A 21,306-nucleotide genomic window follows, 5' to 3' on the forward strand; every position below is an offset into this window, starting at 1 on the left:
GTAAGTAATAATCATTTTTATCCTGCAACTTAAGTTGATTGATGCAATTTAGTAGCACCTGCTGTACTATAGCCTTTTTAAAAACTCCTTTTACTTGCATTTTGATCATCTTATAGATGCAAGACACCTCTATATATACACTAAACAGCAGCCCTAAGAAAAGGTACACTAGCAACTGAGGCAGCTAGGTGGCACAGTAGAGTACAAGGCCTGAAGTCAGAGAAGTTCATCTTTCTGAATTCAAATCTAGCCTCAGACTCTTAGTAGCTGTGTGACTGTAGGCAAGTTACATAATCCTATCTGCCTTAGTTCTCTCATCTGTCAAATGAGCTGAGAAGAAAATGGTAAGCACTCTGGTATCTTTGCCAAGAAAACCTAAATGGGGTCACAAAAACAAAACAAAACAAAACAAAAAAAAAAAGAGTCAGACACAACTAAAAAAATGACTGAAATTCGAAGTGTTAGTTTTTTAGTGTTACGCATATCGTGATCACTTTGTTAAATTGATGAAAATTAGTCTGCAAAGTACTAACTTCCATTGTCTTGGTGGCAGTAGGCATTGTGCATCCTTGGAAAACAGATTTGCTAGGTGTGGTGTTGTGTGCCTGTGTTTCCTGATGTTGAGAAGGTTTCTTGTGCTTGGGAGTTCTGAGTTTCAGTAAAACAAATTTGGCATTTACTTGGTGATCCCTCAGGAGAGAAGAAGGTGTAAATTGGCAGGTCAATTAGAGAGCATTTGAAAGTTCCTGTGCTGATTAGAGTGGGGTTGGGCCTGTGAGTAGTCCCCGTATTTCTAGCCTGGGCAAGATAGGAAGACTTAATCTATGCATATCTTTTCATTTTACATTTATTTTTAAAATTTTCAGTTCCAAATTCTCTTTCTCTTATCCCTCTCACACCAGTTGAGAAATCAGTACCTTTTCCCCCCTAAAGATAGGTTTATTTAAGAAAAGAAGTTTCAGATAAAATGAGAGGTAAAATGGGTACCAGAAGTGGCAAATATGAAATAGAGTTGGGAGAGCAGTACCAAGGAAAGGCATTTGGAAGAATCCATTAAAGGAATGTGTCATGAGGCCCAAACATACTAGATCCATACAGGAGTTTAGCAGACTAATCAGATTTAGGTATAGTAAGAAGAAAGATGCTATTAAAGAGAAGGCACTATGAGGAGGGAGAGAGAATAACTTCATAGTAGGCTTAGACCAGAGAAGATCAGTGCCTTTTTTAAGGAAAATTTGTTTATTGATTTCCTATTCTCTGTGATAATTTCTAGGTCTCTTGCAGCTGAATGGAGTAGATATGGCATGCGATTCAATGTGATACAACCGGGACCTATCAGAACTAAAGTAAGTCTTAGTTAATTTGACATCATGATGCATATGGAATATAAGAATATTGAGTACCTGCCCTTTTATTTAAGATATATAGAAATGACTATTGGGCAATTGATTGCCTTGTAATATATATAAATATATTAATATTGAAATGGCTACATTCAGTTATCTAGAGTTTTAAAGTAAGAACAAATGAAAAGAAAGGTAAAGAGTCAACAAAATTTATATTACATGCATATATATTTATTCATGTATTTTGGTAGTAATTTCAAAGTAAAGCTGACATAATTATTAGTATTTAGGAAAGAGTGTGGTTTAGTGGAAAAAGCGCTGAATTTAGAGTCAGGAGAGTGTAGGTTTCAGTTCTACCTGTGCTCTTTGTAACCTAGCAAGTCAATTAATCTTTCTGTGCTTGAGACTATCTATAAAATGTGAGGTTTTGGACTAAATGCTCTCTCTTTTAAATATGTGTTTATTTTTAACATTTATTTAAAAAATTGTTGACTTCCAATTTCTCTCTTTCCCTGTTGTCTTCCCTTGTGCACTGAGAGGCAAGCAATACATCCATTATGCTTAGTTTTTTTTATGATTCCTTTCAGATTTGAATCATGGACCCTGAGAACATTAGGTGCTTCATAGAATCTAACTGGCAGAAGATGTGTCTTCTACTGCAAATGATATCAGCCCACAGCTAAAATTTAATACTTTTAATAATACAGCTGATGAGAATTTTTTCTGGCCTTTGTTTGAAGCCCTTTAGTGAGGGAGAATCTTGTTCCTTCTATCAGTCTTGCCCACTCTTATTTTTTTAAATAATAGGTTTTTATTTTTCAAAATGTATGCAAAGATAGTTTTCAGCGTTCACCTCTACAAAACTTGTGTTCAAATTTTTCTTCGTCACTCTGCCCCCTCCCTAGAGAGCAAGTAATCCAATATATGTTAAACATAAGCAATTCTTCAAAATGTATTTCCACATTTATCATGGTGCACAAGAAAAATCAGATCAAAAGGGAAAAAATGAGAAGGAAAAATCAAGCAAGCAAATAACAACAAAAGGTGAAAATATATGCTGTCATCCACATTCAGAATCATAGCCCTCTTTGTGGATGTTGATGGCTCTCCATCACAAGTCTATCAAAACTTGCTTATAATCACCTTGCTGTTGAAAAGAGCCATATCCATCAGAATTGATCGTCACATAATATTCTATTCATTTCACTGAGCATCAGTTCACTTAACATCAAGTCTCTCCAGACCTATCTGAAATCATCCTGCTGATCGTTTTTTATAGAACAATAATATTCCATTGCATTTATTTGCCCACTCTTTTGTAGCTCTAATTCTCAAGTTGAAATGTCTGTAGCTTCTTCCTATTGCTCTTGATTAATCATCTTATCCTAAGTCTTCATTTCTCCAGGCTAACCATGTACAGTTTTTACCCTTGGTTCTCACTTTCAGTTGTTTCAGTTCATTAGATTATGCATTCTTGAGGACAAGGACTTTTTTTTTTTTTGGCCTTTCTTGGTATCCACAGTACTTAGCAAGGTGCCAGACACATAGTGGGCACTTAATAATAAATATTTACTGTTGACTGATTGACTTCAGCTAGTCTTAGCATATTTGTCGGTGATTATGATATGGTCTCTAGCCCACATACTTTGTAATTCAGTGACACTGACCTTGCTTATTTTTTTAGCAAGACACACCCATCTCCTGAATCCAAGGGTTTTTACTTATAGTGTTCTGTGCCAGTAATTTCTCTTCTTGCTCCCTCTATTTTCCTGGCTTCCCTGCCTTGCTTCAAGTCTCATCGAAGGTCCCACCTTCTGCATGAAGCCTTTCCCAGCGCTCTACAGTCTTCCCTGGTGTAATTAATCTACATTAATCTACAAGAGATGTGTTCAGTCTCTTCCATTAGACTGGGAGCTCCTTGAGTGAACAGACTGTTTTGTCCTATTTTGTTTTGTTTTTACCTTTCATTGTATCCCCAACTGTTAGCACAATGCCTGCCACATAGAAGGTGCTCAAGAATGTCTGATGACTTACTAGAGGAAAGACTGAAAGGGGAGAGAACTTGAGGCAGGGAGACCAACCAGCAGCTATTGAAGAAGTCCAGGCATGCAGTAAAAAAGAGCTCGCACCTCAGTGCCAAATGAGAGGAGGGGTGGTGCAAGAAAGATGTTCCAAAGCTAGAAATGAAAGGACTTAGCAACTGGTTGATATTGGAGAGTGAGTGATGATGGAATAAAGGGTGATATCTAGGTTGTGAGCTTGGATGACTCAAAACACTGCCCTTGTTCTTTCTTTGATTCTGATCTTGTACTTGACAAAAATAAAAAAGCTCATTTTGTTTATGTTAGTATTCTTTGCTCCCTTCAGCTCATTTGAGATTTTGGTTATCTTATTTTTATTTTGGACTGTGCTGCATATTTGTATTTAACCTGTCAACCAATAGATATGTAGTATGTGAATCACCATGTGAAGTGTTAGAGATACAGGGAAAAGAAATTGTAATGCCAGGACACAATGTGCTAACATTTATGTACATACAAAGCATGTTTATACAAAGTATAAAGTGGATTTATATGGGAGATTATCCCTCAGTTACTTTGTTTCTATCTTCTAAACATGTATTTAAAACTTTTTTTTAAGTTGATGCCTTTTTTCATATCAAGTCTAGTCAAGCCAACAAGCGTTTATTAAATTCCTACCAAATGTCACTTAAATGAGCTAAGTAAACCTGGAGGAAAGTAAAACCAGTGTCAGCTCTCAGAGATTTCAAAATCTAATGAGGGCAAGGAAGAAGATAATGTACAAACAGTTATATACATTTAGGCTCAATTGGAGATGAAACAAAGGGAAAACATTAGCATTAAGGTGGACTCAAATAAAGGCTCATTTACATTTATCCCTACTAATCTCATTTTATTAGATCTGTTCTGTGATCAAACCTGATGAGATGTCTTGGAACTCTAATTCTGTTACCCAACCTACTGATTGTCTCTCTCTGTTTTATGACTTTTGCAAGTTTGATAATCCTATTATCTGTGTCTTCGTCTAAGGAACTGATTTAATCTTTTTCAATAACACTAAGCCCACTGCTTTTTCATAGAAGATGAGATATTAACAGATACTTGAAAGAAGCTAGAGGAGCTAAGAGACAGAGATGAAGGAGACAATTTCAGGCATAGAGTACTGCCAGTAAAAATGATCAGTTGAAAGATAAGAATGTTTTGTGTGAGAAACAGCAAGGAAACAAATGTCTGATCCCAAAGTATATAGGGATGAGGTACATCACAAACATTTATTGTTATGATCATCTTTACCTTAATCATGAGCTTTTCCTTCTGACAAAAATTAAGCAAAACCAGAACAACAGTCATATCTGACAGCATATGCTACATTCTATCTACATAATGCCGCCTCCTAACATTTCTCCAACAAAAGGAGAATGGAGGAACATTTCTTCTTCATATCTTTTCCAAAAGCAAGATTCATCAATATAGTCATGTGGAATTCAGCTTCTCTACATCTCTTTTTAAAATCTGAGTTTGCTGATGAGTTTTCTGTGCATTCACATCAGTCTTTTTCCTCCTTATTGGAATAATTTATGTTTCTGTATTTGTAATTTTTTTTTTAAGAGATTCTTGTCATACCTCTTGGGCTTCCTTTACTTTCAAAATAATGGGCCCCTGAATTTTACATAGCTTTACTCTGAACACTTTGATATCTGTTCTCCCAAAATCTAGGGATGTCAGACTATCCACAGATTAATTCTTTCTTCTCTGTCACAAAATCTATGAAGAAGTGGTTACTTGTCTTCCGAGGTTCCTGGTAGTACACTATTGCTCCTTGTTGGTCAAAATTAGCTTTATAATAGCCATTCCCCTTATTAAGTACTTCCGATTTTTGAGGGATGAAGTGATCATTAAACCAAATTACAAATTAAATAGCTATTCTGATCTTTCCAAAGAAAGAACAGCAAGAGACGGCTATGTGATTATAATCTTCTCATTACTACAATATTCTTTTTCCATCTTAAATCTGTGATCTGTTTCACACAGTCCTCAATGAAGATCATCTTCAGTTTCAATGATATATACTTGTACTGAAACAATGCTATTTCTCTTTTTATTTCAGTTGATTCTTATCTAAATGACCTCTGTCATGTTTTTCTCCCCATGAATGAATGTGTATTTTTTTTTTATCTATAACGTTGCTACTCCCTCCTTTAATCAAAACCAGGAGTTTTTAACCTGGGATCTGTTAACTTCAAAAAAAAAACCTTGATACTCATGTTTCAAAATGATTGGTTTCCTTTGTAATCTTATGCATTTTATTTTGTTTTACGAATTTAAAAATATCATCATGTTTAGGTTTCACTCTGTTGCCATCAAGTTCCGTAATACAAAAAATAATTGAGAAGCTCTGTTCTTAATTTCTTACTTCTTGTTGTTTTACTCTTCATATGTTATCTTCTAGTCAGAAGCCCTATTTTTCATTTAGGCTTAATGATATTGACAAAAGTCAAATTTGTCTCCTTGCATTGGAATTTTATCAGTAACTTAGATGAAGGCATAGATGGTATGTTTGTCAAATTTTCAGAAGACAAAAAAGAGAGATAGTCAATAGACTGGGTAATTAGAGTCCCAAAGCATAATGTACTAAAATATCTTACTAAGTTAGAATTGTAATTTAATAAAATGCTGTAATAAAATGAGATTAAATAAGAATATACTTAAAATAATTCATGGGTGTTTAAGAAAAATGATTGTACCAGTACAGAATGATGAAGAAATGTCAAGAAAGCAACTCAGTAAAAAAAAAGAAACTAAAAGAAAAAACTTGGAGACTTTAGCTGAGTGGGCAAATTCAGTATGAGTCAATATTCTTTTGATTCTCAAAAAATTGAATACAAACTTAGACTCTTTCAGCAGAAGAGTAACATCTAGAGTCGATAAAAGTGCTATCTATTGTTAGATTATATTGAAGATCTTGTGTACAAGTCACCTTTCAAAAGAGACATTGGTAAACTGGATTGCATCCACATGGGGATGAAGGATGTTGAGGGGACTTGAAACCATCTCACTTATGGACTATCACTTTTTATTATCCATACTTTGTGCCATTAGTTTTACTATTCTTGTGTTTTTTATATATTAAAGCATTCAGGTTGTTCAGTGAATTGAATACTGAGCGTGTATTTAGGAAAAGCTGAGTTCAAATCTGGTTTCATATATTTATTAGTTGTATGATCCTGGACAAATCACTTAATCTCTGTTTACTTCAGTTTCCTCAGCAGCAACTGTCTTGTAATTGTATTTGATCATTACACATGGCACATGTGTAGGTTGCTATGGAAGTGTTAACTATCATCTTCATCATTATTATTCATTGCAAAGTGCTTAACAGTGCCTGACACATAGTAGCTGATATAAAAATGTTCACTATTATTATTCATTGTAAAGCACCATGCATAGTGCCTTGTATATGTATGGTAGGTGCTATAGAAATGCTTATTCCCTTCTCCTTCTTATTCCCTTGTGTTTTATTAGGTTTTGGTCATTTTTTTTTCTGCTATTTTTTCCACCTGTGCTGTATCTCTTTCTCAAATTTGTGTGAACAATGTTCTGTCTTTCCCTTCCTTGTCAATTCAAAAACCTCCAGATTAGATCTACTGTTTTCCAGGCAAGGTGTTTTTACTGAATGTTGTTAAATGCACCCCACACTTAACTAGGAACATATTTAATTCCCCATCTTTTTAGCTAATTATGTTCATTGACTAAGAATCTGATGGACTATATTTAGTCTGATTGATTTCCTAACTACATAGGAGGAAATGGCATTAAACAATCTATTAAATACCTAATTATATTCAGAATAGTGTTTAGATCTGTGCACTTACTAGGTATATGAATTTGGGCAAATCTCTTAACTTCAGTTAAGGTTAAATTTAAGGTTAAGTTTTTTCTTAGTTTCTTCATCTGTAAAATGGGATGATTGGACCATTTAATTTCTAAGGTCTCTTTAAGTTCTTACAACTGTAGTTCTAAACATGGGAGTTCTAGAGGCAGCTTAAATGACCTCTTGAGAGAGAATTGTTTAATTTTCTGTTTGAGCGTATATACTTGGAAATTGGCAAATTGTACAGCTGATTTATAGCATCGTTGGTAATCTAGACTTAAGAAGGTAATGGATAAAGTGTCGGTAATAGAGATTAAACTTAAAATTATATACTTCATACTTTTTTTTTTTGTTTTTCCAGATAGGTAGTTGTTAAATATTTACCAGTATACCCATGTTCCTAAATGTCTTAAACTTACTGAGCCTCAAATTTCCTAATCTTTGAGTTGGGAAGAATAATACATGTACTATCTTCCTCATAGGGTAATTTGTAAATTTTAAAGTACTAAATAACATAATTATTATTACTGCTCTTATTATCATATCCCAAAATGATTATTTATTTAAGAAGAACTCTTAACACACATGTGTTTCTTGATATTTTCTATTTTTTTTCATTGCATCATTATTATTATTATCATTGACCATTACCTACACATTAGGGATCCAGTATACTAAAGATCTATTGCCTTTTATTGATTGAGATGAAAGTATTTTTCATCTTGGCCAATTCCCCCACATAACTTAAATCAGAAATTGTTCTTTAAGTGTATGTTTTATTTTTTCCCCCATTTCCCAGGATCTAGGTGATATTTTTTTTCTTTTATGGTTGGCTCATTTCTGCTCTTATACTTTAAAGGAAAAGAAGAAAAGAAATTTTCTTGCAAATCTTCCACATTTGAATTGAATCGCCTTTTCTCTTTCTTTCTTTCTTCTTCCTCTTCTCTCTCTCTCTCTCTTTCTCTCTCTCTCTCTCTCGCTATGTAATGCTGTTATGTATGTCTGTGGATCAATTTATAGTTTTCAGAATACTTCATGTACCTGCTCTCATTTGAGTCTTACAACAAATCTATAAGGTTCTTTAGACAAGTACTTTTAATAAGTGGGAAAACAGAAGGCATATATGCTTTCTAGTCAAAGACTAATAAAAGAATTACCCTTTGATTCTTTCTCTAGAGCTTCAAGGAATGAATAATCTATTCTTGTAACTTTCTTTAGTCTTTATTGATCCATTTATTTACTTGCTATTCATTCGTTTATTTGTGTTTGTATGTATGTATGTAATGCTCTCTCTCTGTCTCTTATGTTTTTATTTTTAATTGACCAATTTCGTCCCCACCTAACTTAATTTTTCTTAATTCCTAAGGGTGCTTTTAGCCGCCTTGACCCAACTGGAGAATTTGAACAGGAAATGATTGAGAGACTTCCCTGTGGCAGACTAGGGACTGTAGAAGAAATTTCAAATCTTGCTGCTTTCCTGTGCAGTGATTATGCCTCTTGGATTAATGGATCTGTAAGCTTGATTTTTCTTAATTTTTTATTATTTTAAAAAATAGCTGAGATTTGATCCTGAATATGCCAAGTGTGAGATTTTTACCTACACACATGTACATACATATACATATATGTATGAACACACACATCTTTATATAAATATAAACATCTTTATATATACATATATATGGATATGGATATACACATATAAACTTAAGAATTCACCTTATTTAAAATATTTAAATGTTTTGATATATTCTCTTTTTAGTTTGTATAATTCATAGTTAGATATTTATGAAAACATCTTAATGTATTAAATTAAGTGTTGTATAAATGTAGGCAATTGTGATTCCTACTAGTGATATGTGAAGTGTTATGTGGAAAGTTAACTAGGATGATGATAATAATGATAGTGATAGTAATGGTGATGTCTGTGATCTGGACTTTCTGAGTATTTTACTCTATCATCACAGATCACATTCCCTCTTTACCTTTGTAGACCATCTTTATGAGTTGCTGTGGGAGCCTTCAAGTGCCTGGGGTTACCTCTATTTCTCAGGTTAGGTTGTAGAGTAAAACATTGGTAGAATATCATTCATATTGTCATTATTATTATCATCATTATTGATGAGATAATATTGATAAAGTACTTTGCAAATTTTAAAGTATTAGTTGTTATTAACATTTTTATTGTTACTTTGACTACTATGATCACTACCACTCAAAAGAAACAATTTTTTAAAATTTAGGCTTTGAATGAGTAGACTCATTTGGGTTTTCTAAACAGAAAAAATTAGGAAATGCCAAGTTTCTTCTCACTTTATTCCATTATATTTTTCTAGATCATTAGATTTGATGGAGGAGAATATGTATTTTTGTCAGGAGAATTCAACAGCTTAATGAAGGTAATGTTATTTCCCAGATCCTGATATTCATATATGCTGTTACTAAATCTTAGTAAATCTTTATTGGATCACATATATTTGTATTTTTCTTTTTATGCTAGGTAACCACACAACAGTGGGACATGTTAGAACAACTAATCAGGAAAACAACAGATTCCTAAACGTACCCTCATCTTAATCCTTTGGTAGCAGAAAACATTGGAGCAAAATAAACAGTAATTTTAGTTACATTTTCTTTAATCATTTTATGTAACGCATCCAATAAAAAAATCTTGTCATGAAAGATTGGTGTTTAAATGTCAAGTTTAATTCCAGTCTGTGTTCTTTGAATAATATGTCCCTGTTATCCTAAGACTGAAATGGTTTTATATGTGATTATGGGAAGCCAAACATCATAGCTTCAGCTTTCTAGGTAATTTAGGTAGAACGCACAATCCTACTTTTGTGGAAATTATCCACGAAATTGAAGTAGTGCTTGGGGGGGGGGGGGCTGAAATTACTCATATTTACTGTCTTAAGATACAGGTGAGTTGCAATCTGTGGCAATGGAGGAAGTTCCTAAACTGATGGAATCCCTATATTTAATATGTGGCCTATTTCCATTGGCCATTTCTATATGAATATTTTCCATTTTCATGTTGCTGTACATAGATTTTCTGTTGGTTCAGATCTTCCATCCTTAAATTTTGTATGCATTAGAGTGCATACTAAAATTCCATCTTTAGATAGGTTTATAAATTTATGAATAGATATTTGTGTGCTTTAGGAACAATTAGTTTTTGTTTGAACCTCTTAGTCCATTTTTATTTTGTCATTTCTCTGAATGTTTATGCACACTTTGCCTCAGTTTTCTCATCTACATACAAACTGTTTCTCTACCTACAGATAGGATGTCTTTAGCTACAAACTATGTCACTTTGTTATAGCCTTTTATTTACAGGTTATATGCATGGGTAATTTTACAGCATTAACAATTGCCAAACCTCTTGTTCCAATTTTTTACCTCTTACCCCCCCACCCCCTCCCCTAGATGGCAGGATGACCAGTAGATGTTAAATATATTAAAATATAAATTAGATACACAATAAATATACATGACCAAAACGTTATTTTGCTGTACAAAAAGAATCAGACTCTGAAATATTGTACAATTAGCTTGTGTCACTTTGTTTTAAACTTTGTTTTGTAACCTCCATAATTGAACATCAAATCCTCTTTTCTTTCTGTTTTGCTTAGTCTCTCAGATTTTTTCATCATCATATATTAGAAAAATATTGGATTAGAAAACAAAGTTTGGAAAAATGGCAGCTCAAAATCAGAATCAAAGACACTCCATGGGTTATTCTGCCTGGAATGAAATTTGGAGCATATTTTTCTTTTCACTTAATAGTATTTTATTTTTTCCAATTACATGTAAAGATAGTTTTCAACATTCACTTTTATAAGATTTTGAGTTCCACATTTTCCCTCTCTCTTCTCACCTCCCTTTTCCTTAGGATAGCAAGCAATTTGATATAGGTTATATATGTACGATCATTTTAAACATATTTACTTATTAGTTATGTTGTGAAAGAACAAAAGGGGAAAACCATGAGAAAGAGAAAACAACAAAAAAGTGAAAATAGTTTGATCTGCATTCAGTCTCCATGGTTCCTTCCCTGGAAGTGGATGGCATTTCCCATCTCAAATCTATTGGAATTGTTGTGAATCACTGTGTTATTGAAAAGAGCTAAGTTGCTCATAGTCATCACACAATATTGCTGTTACTGTGTACAATATTCTCTCGGGTCTGCTTTCTTCACTCAGGATCAATGCATGTAAGTATTTTCAGGCTTTTCTGAAATTAGCCTTGTTTATCGTTTCTTATAGACCAAGAATATTCCATTGCATCCAAATATGATAACTTATTCAGCCATTCTCTAACTGATGGGCATCCACTCAGTTTCCAGTTTCTTGTCACTACAAAAAGGTCTGCTACAAACATTTTTACACATGTGGGTCCTTTTCCCCTTTTTATGATCTCTTTGGGATACAGAATCAGTAGAGACACTGTTGGATCAAAGGGTATGCGCAGTTTGATAGATATTCGGGCATAGTTTCAAATTGCTCTAGGAGTATTTTCTTCACTCTATGACAAGCAATTCTGGTTAGGTTGATATGAAAACTTTGCCCTCATTATTTATTATTTATAGCTTTTATTTACATTGGGAAAGTCCTAAATGAAAGGCATCCTAGAAAAGCATCTAGGACTGGTCTTAGACTCAAAAGGCCTGGGAAGATCTGGGTTCAAGTCCCTGTTCTAACACATATTAGTTTTATGATATTGGGAAAGTCACTCAACATCATATTGGTCTGCATTAGTAGAAGGAGTTTTCTCACTAGGACTCCCAATACCAACAAAAACCACAGGTCTAATTTTTTTTTTTAAAGAAGGTATTATATAGGTCTTCTAAACATGTGGTTTTAGCTAATTTAAAACAATAAAATATGATTCTTTGAAAAGTAGGAATTACAATTAATAATGCTAGCACTACTATGCCACTGGAATTTTTGTAGCTCATAGTTTCATTATAAAGATGATGTAACAGATTCAGAGAAGTTCAATGACATCCAAGATTTCCTAATTAATTAGTGGTAGACTGGTATTAGAGCCCAAATCTCTTCTCCATTTATATGTGAGTTGTTGCAAAATTTCCTAATTTCTTGGTGTAAGCCAATGAGAATTTAACTAGGTCCCTGTGATCAATACATGTAAATTAGGCATTGGGGAAGATTATAAGTTGGGGAGAGGTGAGAGATGTTGACAAAATATTGACAGTATTAAAGTATTTTTAATATCATTTTCTAATGATATCATTATTGAGCATTATTATTGTGGGTCATAAAATGAGGTTTGAAAGTACTTTTATTATAGTGAACTCTGTAATGTTAATTATCACAGACGTGATGCATGTATATGCCATTTATATTCATAGCATATTCACATCAGGCAATTAGGTGGTTTAGTGGATGGAATAATCAACTTGAAGTTAGGAAAAGTCTTCTTTCTAAGTTCAAATATGGCCTTAGACACCTACAAACTATGTGACTCCGAGTAAGACACTCAAACCAGTTTTCTCTTCTGTAAAATAAACTGGAAAAAGAAATGGCAAACTATTCTAGCATCTGTGTTCAAGAAATTCCAAATAGGGTCATGGAGAGTTGGACACTATTAAAACAACTGAAAGATAGTATTTATATTGATCCATAGATATTATGATATATATACACATACACTCAAGTATGTATAAACACATATTGTTATATATATATAGACACATACATATACATAAGCATGTATATCTATATACATACACAGACATATATTCTCTCTATTTGTACTTGATAGTATTTGAAAGTGATAACTATGTATTTACAAATATCTTGGTCTATAATATTTTTACTTTTTCATTGTTCTACTATAATGTTATCTTATGGTTTCCTGAACCATAAGCATTATAGTGCTAGTGAGCAAACTTTTCATCTTAACTGAGTTTTTACCTTGAATTTGTGGGTCACTAGGAAAGGTAACAATAGGCCATGAATATGATAAGAAGGATATCAATTATTGCTATATAAATCACTTTTCCATTTGCACTAGCTCCATTTGCAAGGCTTTTATTCAAAATAATCTTCATTAACAAGAGAAATACAACACACAATTAGAATGAGATCCAAATGCTTCCTAGAATGGAGCTCTGTTTTTAATCTGTATCTTAAATTTCATCATTATATTCGGTGCCCAGATAAGAAATTTCCATTTTACTAATGCAGATTGACACATGGTTTTTAACTTGGTTTAGAGCGGGAGTTCTTGACCTGGAGTTAAAGAAGAATTTTGGGAGGATCATGGACTTGCATGGGGAAAAAAAGTTACATTTGTCATTGAATATAATTGATTTCCTTTACAGTCTGTTGCATTTTATTTTAATTTACTTAAATTAATTAGAAATAATTATTCTGAGGAAGGGTTTGTAGGCTTCACCAGACTCTGCCATTGGGGTTATAACATAAAGTTCATTAGCTTGTTTATGGTCACATGGCCAGGAGATGTTAGGATGGGGAGAGCCTGAACTTGTGTCATCTTGAGTTTGGTGGTCAGTTAGTTCACTGGAATGCTGCCATTGTCACTTTTATGTATAGTACTCATTGTATTCTAACAACGCTTTCTCATTCCTTACTATGCTAGTTTTCTTTCCTAATCCTGAAATTCCATTTATATTTACATGTGAAGAGTGCCTTTTCCTGTCTTTTTTTTTTTTTTGCAAAACACTACTCAGAAAAATTAATCTCATGTGGTTGACCCAGTGTGCTTTCTGGATGTCACCGTCATTGAGTACTCTTGGATTCTTTATAAACAGGTTGAATATATGCATATGACTCAACTGTGTGATTAATTGAATAAATTTTGATTTATTCAATTAATTTGAATAAATTTTGATTTATTCAATTAATTCCAGAAACCAGTTTTATCTTGATTTATAATGTTAACTTGGTGATTCAGTAAACAGAGCACCAGAGCTGGAATCTGGGAAACCCGAGTTCAAATTTGACCTCAGACACTTACTAGCTGTGAGACCCTGAACAAGTCAGTTTGCCTCAGTTTCCTTATCTGCAGAATAAGCTAGGGAAAAAAGGGTAAACTAATCCAGTTTCTTTGCCAAGAAAATCTCAAATAGGGTCATGAAGAATCTGAAAAAATCACTGAACTTAAGTCCTATCAATTAAATTAACTTTAGGAATTCCACAAGTAGAAATAGATTAGATAGAAAATGATTCCATTCAAAAGGGATGAGAAACTTGCATTCTTATTATTCATGGTCCTCATAAAACCATGAAAATGATGAATTTTCTTGTAGATTCCAAAGTCCATCTGATTCTTTCAGAGAAATTTTTTTAAAAAAACCCATTAAAACATTGCTACTTTTATTTTTACTCTTCAAATGCAAATAGCCCATGAATTTATCTTGAATTTTAAAGTTATATCATATTATCAGAGTTTAATGTTTGGGGGTTTAACTGGAAAAAATTCCATTTCTAGATGCCTTATTACCTTGTTCTTCCTGTTTTTATTAGATGAAAGGATATCATTTAGGTATTCCTTGTTAGACAGTAGTAAACAATAGACCTTGGCAAGGCAATACATCCATTATCTCATTTGTGGACATGATTTGGTTACTATTACATCTTCCTAATATGTACAGGAAATAAATGTGAAGAACATCTACATTTTACCATGTTTTTTAAAAAATATATACTAGTAGTTGTTTAAACTAATAATTGTTTTTTTTTTAAAGGAAAGATAAGTAGAAAAATAAGATTACTAGGACATTACTTATAACTAATTTCATTTCATTTCAGGCTACAATAAATGAATTGTATGTGTGTTTATATGTGTGTATGTATGCGTGCACATACATTTATACACGTGTATAGCAATCTTTTATATCGAATATATACTTAAATTTTTATTTTCCCTGCTAACAGTGGGGACAGAGATTTGAATTTAATATAAAATAGTAGCAGAGATTTAAAAATATATATAAATTTGGGGGCAGCTAGTTGGTGTAGTGGATAGAACACCAGCCCTGAAGTCAGGAAGACTGAGTCCAAATCTGGACTCAGACACTTATCACTTCTAGCTGTGTTACCCTGGGCAAGTCACTTAACCCCAACTGCCTCAGCAAAAAACAAAACAAAAACATTTTTTTTTTTGTATTTTTGGAATACAAGTCAGAGATAACAAAGGCAGTGAGATAGACATGGAGACATGAGCATGTATATTTAGATCTTAATCCCCTTTGTGTCTGTCCTAAATTCTAAAGCCTTAGCTTTGGTGCTGTTAGTAGTTTGGATCCAAATTTGCAGTGGAGGGGAGAAGGCTGTGGCTAATCTGTAAAGTTTATTAATTCATTAATAGAAAAATGATTGTCATATTAACTGGCTGATGTTGACATCACACTTGGCTATGTTGGACCATTTGGAATACTGAATTACTTAAAATTTACAATATAGTTGTTATAGTAATAGTTATAGTAATCTATGATACAGATGTTCTTAATCTGGGGCCCATTAACCCCACGGATCCAACCTCCCCCACCCCAGATCTATACATAGATATCATAGAGGATTTGTGAACTTAGATGGGGAACTACATCCTTATTTTCACTAAAGTTTAACTGGAACACAATTAAAAATTTTAAAAAAATATTCTGAAGAGTCTATTGTTTAAGAATTCTGCTATAATGGATAAATACCATAGATTTATTTCAGTAGAATTGTAAGGGACCTCAAAAGCCATCTAGAAAAGTTTCATTCTTATTTTACAGATGATAAATGTTACTGTAAATAGTTGTTTTCATATTGTATTCTCTATTAGAGTATGAGCTCCATAAAGCCAGGGACTGTTTTGCCTTTCTGTCCCCAATCTTTAGCACAATACCTGATGCTTAATAATTGTTTGTTGATTTGCCTGTAATTACAGAATTGTTAAATTGCAAAGATGGATTTTAATCTGGGTTCATTGCTCTTTCCACTTTACCATATTGCCCAGCTAGTATCCCCATAGAACCTTTTCTTAACAGTTATAATACCTGAGGCTTTTAACAAGAATGTTTTGATTGAAGACTGAAATAAAAACAGTCCATTTGTAGTACTTTGGAGAAGATACTACTTTAATATATCATTTTGAAATGACATTTCCAGTTTAGATTGTTGAAATTTCTTTCTTGTAAATCTTTGTAGTATCCATTCACTCTATGAATACATAGTAGAGATTTTAGTTCATTTAAATCCTTTGGGCTACAGTAGTAAAACATTAGTCTGGATTGGTCACAGAAAGTCAGACACTTTATAGAAGGAACAAAAACTACAAGGTGAAGACATTTCCCCCCTTTATTTGCTCTTAATAATTAAACTCAGCCTAAATTCTGTGTGTTCACATACACACTAAGAACAAAGCTTATCTACAATTCATTTACACAATTTGATATATGATATCTCTTGGTAGATCTCTTTACCTTTCGCCGAGTAATAGCACAACCATTTTTGTTTCATTTAGATAAAGGATAAAAAATAATCAGTTGAAATGTATGGAATCTATAGCCATCACTGACTATTTTCTCTGCATATACCCCTTTATGTTTACTCCACAAATAGCTCTCTTTAGCCTTTCATTAGATCTGTCTCATGATTAGAAAATCAAAAGGCAGATGCTGTTAAGGTCCAACAGTGACTACCAGAGATTGGTCCAGCTAGTGTTATGTGATATTGTAAACCAGTTATGGGTAAAAGAATATGTTAGTAAAGTTTATCTTGTTAATAAGGTAATTGAAAGGAAATAGATCTTCCCCTCAGATAACAGTATTTTTAACTCGCTTTTAAGCACAATATACAAATAGAACTCAGACTATTTTGAATACTGATTTCACAAGATGGGATATAGAGCCCATGGCATAAACTAGAATATTGACAAGTTAACATTTAGCCATCTTTTTTTATAACATGAATCTTTAGTTAAAATTCAATTACTTAGTAAAATAATTGCTAGAGCTAGGAAATATTTTCAGAAGCAACAGAGACATTTGTTGAAGACGATACCACTTTTAGATGAAGAAAATACAGGAAGTATGGAAAACTAGACACCAGGGTACTTAGTATATTAACTTTAATTAGAAGTTACACAGATTATGATGTAAAAACAGCAATTTACTAGAATAATTATAATCTGCAACATGTGAAAATAGTTTAGAAAATGAATTAAATTCATCTTTGATGGCAGGCTTGGTGAGAAATACATTTAGAGAATAAGACAGATCAATGTTTCTACCCAAGTGCCAACTTTTTTCACCTCATCACCAAATCAATTGGGATAAAGAGTTTGATGAAACTTTATATGGTTGGGTAATTTGAGAATAATGTAATTAGAGTATACATTCCTATAGATTGTAAACTCATTGAGGCAAAGACCACTTTTTCACTTCATATTTATATCACTAGTACCTAACTGCCTGGTACAAGCTTCCCCAATATACTATAAGAAACTTGAGGGCATCTTCTATCTTTTTTTGTATTCCCAGCACTTGGCACAGTGCCTGGCATATGGTAGATACTTAGTAAATATTTATTGATTCGTTGGTTTTTATTAATTTTAATTAGGGCTAATTGAATTGAATAAATGCAGTGCTGTCAGGGATTCCATTCCACAGAACAGATGTATTGATTAAACCCTTTTTCTCACTGTGGTTGTGTAGAGGTATAAGTCATTAAATAATTAGTTTTCCTAGATATCTATGTTTCAATGAATAAGTTAACTCTAAGAGTATTCTCCTCCCTATGACTGTAGATATGGTTTATAAATGCTTTGGGTGTTAGACCTGTGATTCTTCCTAAAATTTGGCTGCCTGGTCCATTGCATGCAGTGCTTCTAATTGGGGAGAAACATGAATTGAAATGGCAAAGGATAATTTTTACAGAATAGGCCTAAGCAGCTTTTTTTTTTTCTTTTTGAAATCTTGTCCAGCTATATCAGAAGCAAGAGCAATTTTAGGTGGTTTTATTGAATTTACAGACTGACACAGACAGAGACATTCTTCTTATCGATTGATCATAGAGTTACAAAAACTGTACATTACAAACAGTATAGAAACAAACTGAAAAGAATGTGCCACACGTCCTGAATAATCATCTATATGCAGGTAAATTTACAGATATAAAAGAAAGTACAGCCTACTCCCTTATAGTGCACAGTTATTGTATAGATACAATGTATCACTAGTGAGTGGATATAATCTTGGGTCTTTAATTATCACCAGCACAGAGGATAAGAGCCAAATCTGTTCGGTACAGCTTGCCACCATCCGACAAAGCCATGATGCTTTTTTTGTATGCTGAAATGTTGTTAATGTCCAGCTCCTGTTCAGGGAAGACATACTTCTTTAATCCCAAAGCCCATGAAGTTAATAAAAAGTGAAGACAATCTTTTTATTTATTTTTTATGTCAATCTGTTTAAAGGGAAGTTACACTCCATCCTTAGGTAAACAGAACAAGAATTATTTCTCTAAACTTTTTCATCTCAATTCTCTTTTATATTTTGAAAAATATTGAGACCTCTGTTACTGAGCTTTTGTTTTCTGGGTTATATCTATAATGATCATATCAGATGGAAATAGTTTTGACTTTGTAGACCCTCTGAAAGTGAGGGACAAAGACAGGTAAGGTTCTTGGAAGACACTGAATTAAGCTATTAATGAACTCCTATGTTGTTTCAGAGAAATAGCTCAATATATCTACAACAACTTCTTTTTATGTGTTAAATATATTTCTAGTAATGATGCTTATCTAACAATTGTACCTTAGTGCTTTATTTTGACTGATTGGAATTGAACAAGTCTATTATTTTAATATCCACGATAATAATTGGATAAATTACCTGCTTATTCTTTTCACAAAGATCTTTCAATAAAGCATCTAATTCATGTTCGTCTATGTATCCATTGCCATCCTGAAAAAGGAGAAAATCAAAAATAGTCAACCTTAGATAACTCACAATAATATGAGCCAAGATTTACCAAGACAATTTAAATCTATAAACCTATGAGGTCAGTATGGTTGGTAGAATAGTTACAAAACTGATGTGGATATTAAGTGATTTCCTGTGTCTCAATGTTAAAATGAAAGAGCTAGCAGTAGAACTCAGTATTGATAAAGGGGAAGGAAAGTAATTAGAAAAAAAATGAAGAACCAGAATAAGAAACCCTTGAATTACAAAGAACAGGCTACATATATTTTTTTAATCTTTATACCTTTTAATCTGTGAATCAGTTTCTTAACATATTTTTAAAATGTTCTCAACAGAGAAATAGACATTGAAGACAAGTTACCTGATCATATAACTCAAAAGCTTTATTGAACTCTTTCCCACACATTTTGATTCCCTAGAGAACATGGAAAATATTAGATTGAGGATTACATTAAGAGGTCAGATTATTACAATACTGCTGTATATGTTAACATCTTTAATTTGAAAAAACTACAGATTTTTCTTTACCTGAAATTTAAGCAGGAAATTTTCTTGTACTGGTAGCAACCTTTGGATTAAAAAATTGTAGCATTAGGTATTTGTTTTTATTTTTGTTTTTTCTCTTTTTAAGTGATATTGATATGAAACTGCATTAGCAGAGTTCTTAAACTTACCTGGCCATTTCAGTTAATTCTAGCTTTCCATCATTGTTTGAGTCAAACATTTTCAGCTGAAAGACAATGTTATGATTATAGTTATTAAAGCACATTTGTTGCATTGAGGGAAAAAAAATTCAAAGTAACATAAAAGACGAGTTGCAGGCCTTTATTGGCTACAAAATTCTAGAAATTAACATTTCTGAAATCTTCCAGTACAAACATTTTATACATTGGCATGGATGTGAAGCTAGCTAAAAGAGACTAAGCAAATAAATAGTACAGTATCATATAGAGAGAGTATCCTGATTTAAGGGTAGACGAGATCTGGATTTCAGTCTCAGCTTGACCACTTTTTAAAAAATCTATTTGACCTTGAATAAGTCATCTTTTTTTCTGAGCCTCATTTTCCTGTAAAGTGAGATTGGTTTAGGTCAGAGATTTAACCTTTGGCAGTCTGGCAGAGCTTATGGATCCCTTCTCAGAATGTTCATTACTTACCTGCATAATTGAAAGAAATGTTACATTTCATTTAGAGACTAATGAAAAGAATTCCTCTTTTTTTGTTTGTTTTATTTTGTTTTGTTTTTGAAAATACAAATTAATCCCCTTCCTTTCTCCCTCCCCTAGGTTTCTAAAGTGCCTTACATATCTAAATCCAAGATTTACTATTTTAGTATTCTTGCTATTCTGATGTGTAGAATTTTTTTGTGGGAGGGGGATAGGAAGGCAAAGAGAAATGAGAGAAGAGTTAGATGTTTTTTTCCCCAGGGCTTTCCCAAATAATGCTAGTAAATATTGATTTACCCTCTCATGAAGAGGAGTGAAAATAGCAGTAAAAGGAACAACATGAATTATGAATATGTATAAATATATTTATAGGTTGGAACATTATGCAAAAGGTATTGCTGTATTTGCTTTGAAGGGAAGGGAAATATTAAGGCTTAAACTTGGACAATCAACTCTGTCACCACATTTTAGGGAGAAAAGAAAGGTCAAAGTGTAATTAAACTGGGATATTTATAAGTGTAACTGAGCCAGTAGCAGAGATCCTTGAGTGGTGTCATACTTCTGTAGCAGGGGATTTTTAACCATTTTGATTTTGTTGCTGTTTGTTTGGTTTTTTTGTATTATGGCTCCCTTTGGAGATCCAGTGAACCTATTGATCCTTTCTCAGAATAATGTTTTTAATTGAATAAAATACATAGAAGATACTCATAAAGATTTTATATAACATGAGAGAGTTGGCAAGTTGATCAGTAATTGATTTATTTTTAGCGGCATTTTTTTGTATTAAAGTTGAGATTTTTTTGCATGGTTTTTGTATCTTCCATTTCTTTAAATATCTAATATATCAGTGTTTTATAAGCCTCACAATTATCTTATCTCAAGTATGGATCATATGCACATGATACAATCTGGATGTTTTTTCTGTCTGTGGAGTTTTCTTCCC

The 21,306-nt window shown here is 32.8% G+C and overlaps 2 protein-coding genes across 4 annotated transcripts in view; one reads left to right on the forward strand and one right to left on the reverse strand.

Annotated features, from left to right (window-relative positions):
• The window catches only part of DECR1 (2,4-dienoyl-CoA reductase 1), a 60,524-nt gene extending 50,588 nt beyond the window's left edge, over positions 1-9,936 (forward strand). For all 3 annotated transcript variants that reach the window (XM_031946959.1, XM_003770309.4, XM_031946960.1), the window contains 4 exons: positions 1,274-1,346; positions 8,605-8,751; positions 9,575-9,637; positions 9,739-9,936. In XM_031946959.1, the coding sequence (XP_031802819.1) occupies positions 1,274-1,346; positions 8,605-8,751; positions 9,575-9,637; positions 9,739-9,798 (343 nt within the window). In that variant the 3' untranslated portion in view covers positions 9,799-9,936. The remainder of the gene's footprint in view (positions 1-1,273; positions 1,347-8,604; positions 8,752-9,574; positions 9,638-9,738) is intronic.
• Positions 9,937-16,552: 6,616 nt separating this feature from the next.
• Positions 16,553-21,306, reverse strand: part of CALB1 (calbindin 1) — a 39,132-nt gene continuing 34,378 nt past the window's right edge. Inside the window, exons 7-11 of the mRNA XM_003770310.3 lie at positions 19,872-19,927; positions 19,726-19,765; positions 19,559-19,612; positions 19,108-19,179; positions 16,553-18,589 (exon numbers count right to left, since the gene is read on the reverse strand). Coding sequence (XP_003770358.1) covers positions 18,476-18,589; positions 19,108-19,179; positions 19,559-19,612; positions 19,726-19,765; positions 19,872-19,927 — 336 coding nt within the window. The 3' untranslated portion in view covers positions 16,553-18,475. The remainder of the gene's footprint in view (positions 18,590-19,107; positions 19,180-19,558; positions 19,613-19,725; positions 19,766-19,871; positions 19,928-21,306) is intronic.

The sequence above is a fragment of the Sarcophilus harrisii genome, chromosome 1, assembly GCF_902635505.1.
Source record: "Sarcophilus harrisii chromosome 1, mSarHar1.11, whole genome shotgun sequence".
NCBI lineage: Eukaryota > Metazoa > Chordata > Mammalia > Dasyuromorphia > Dasyuridae > Sarcophilus > Sarcophilus harrisii.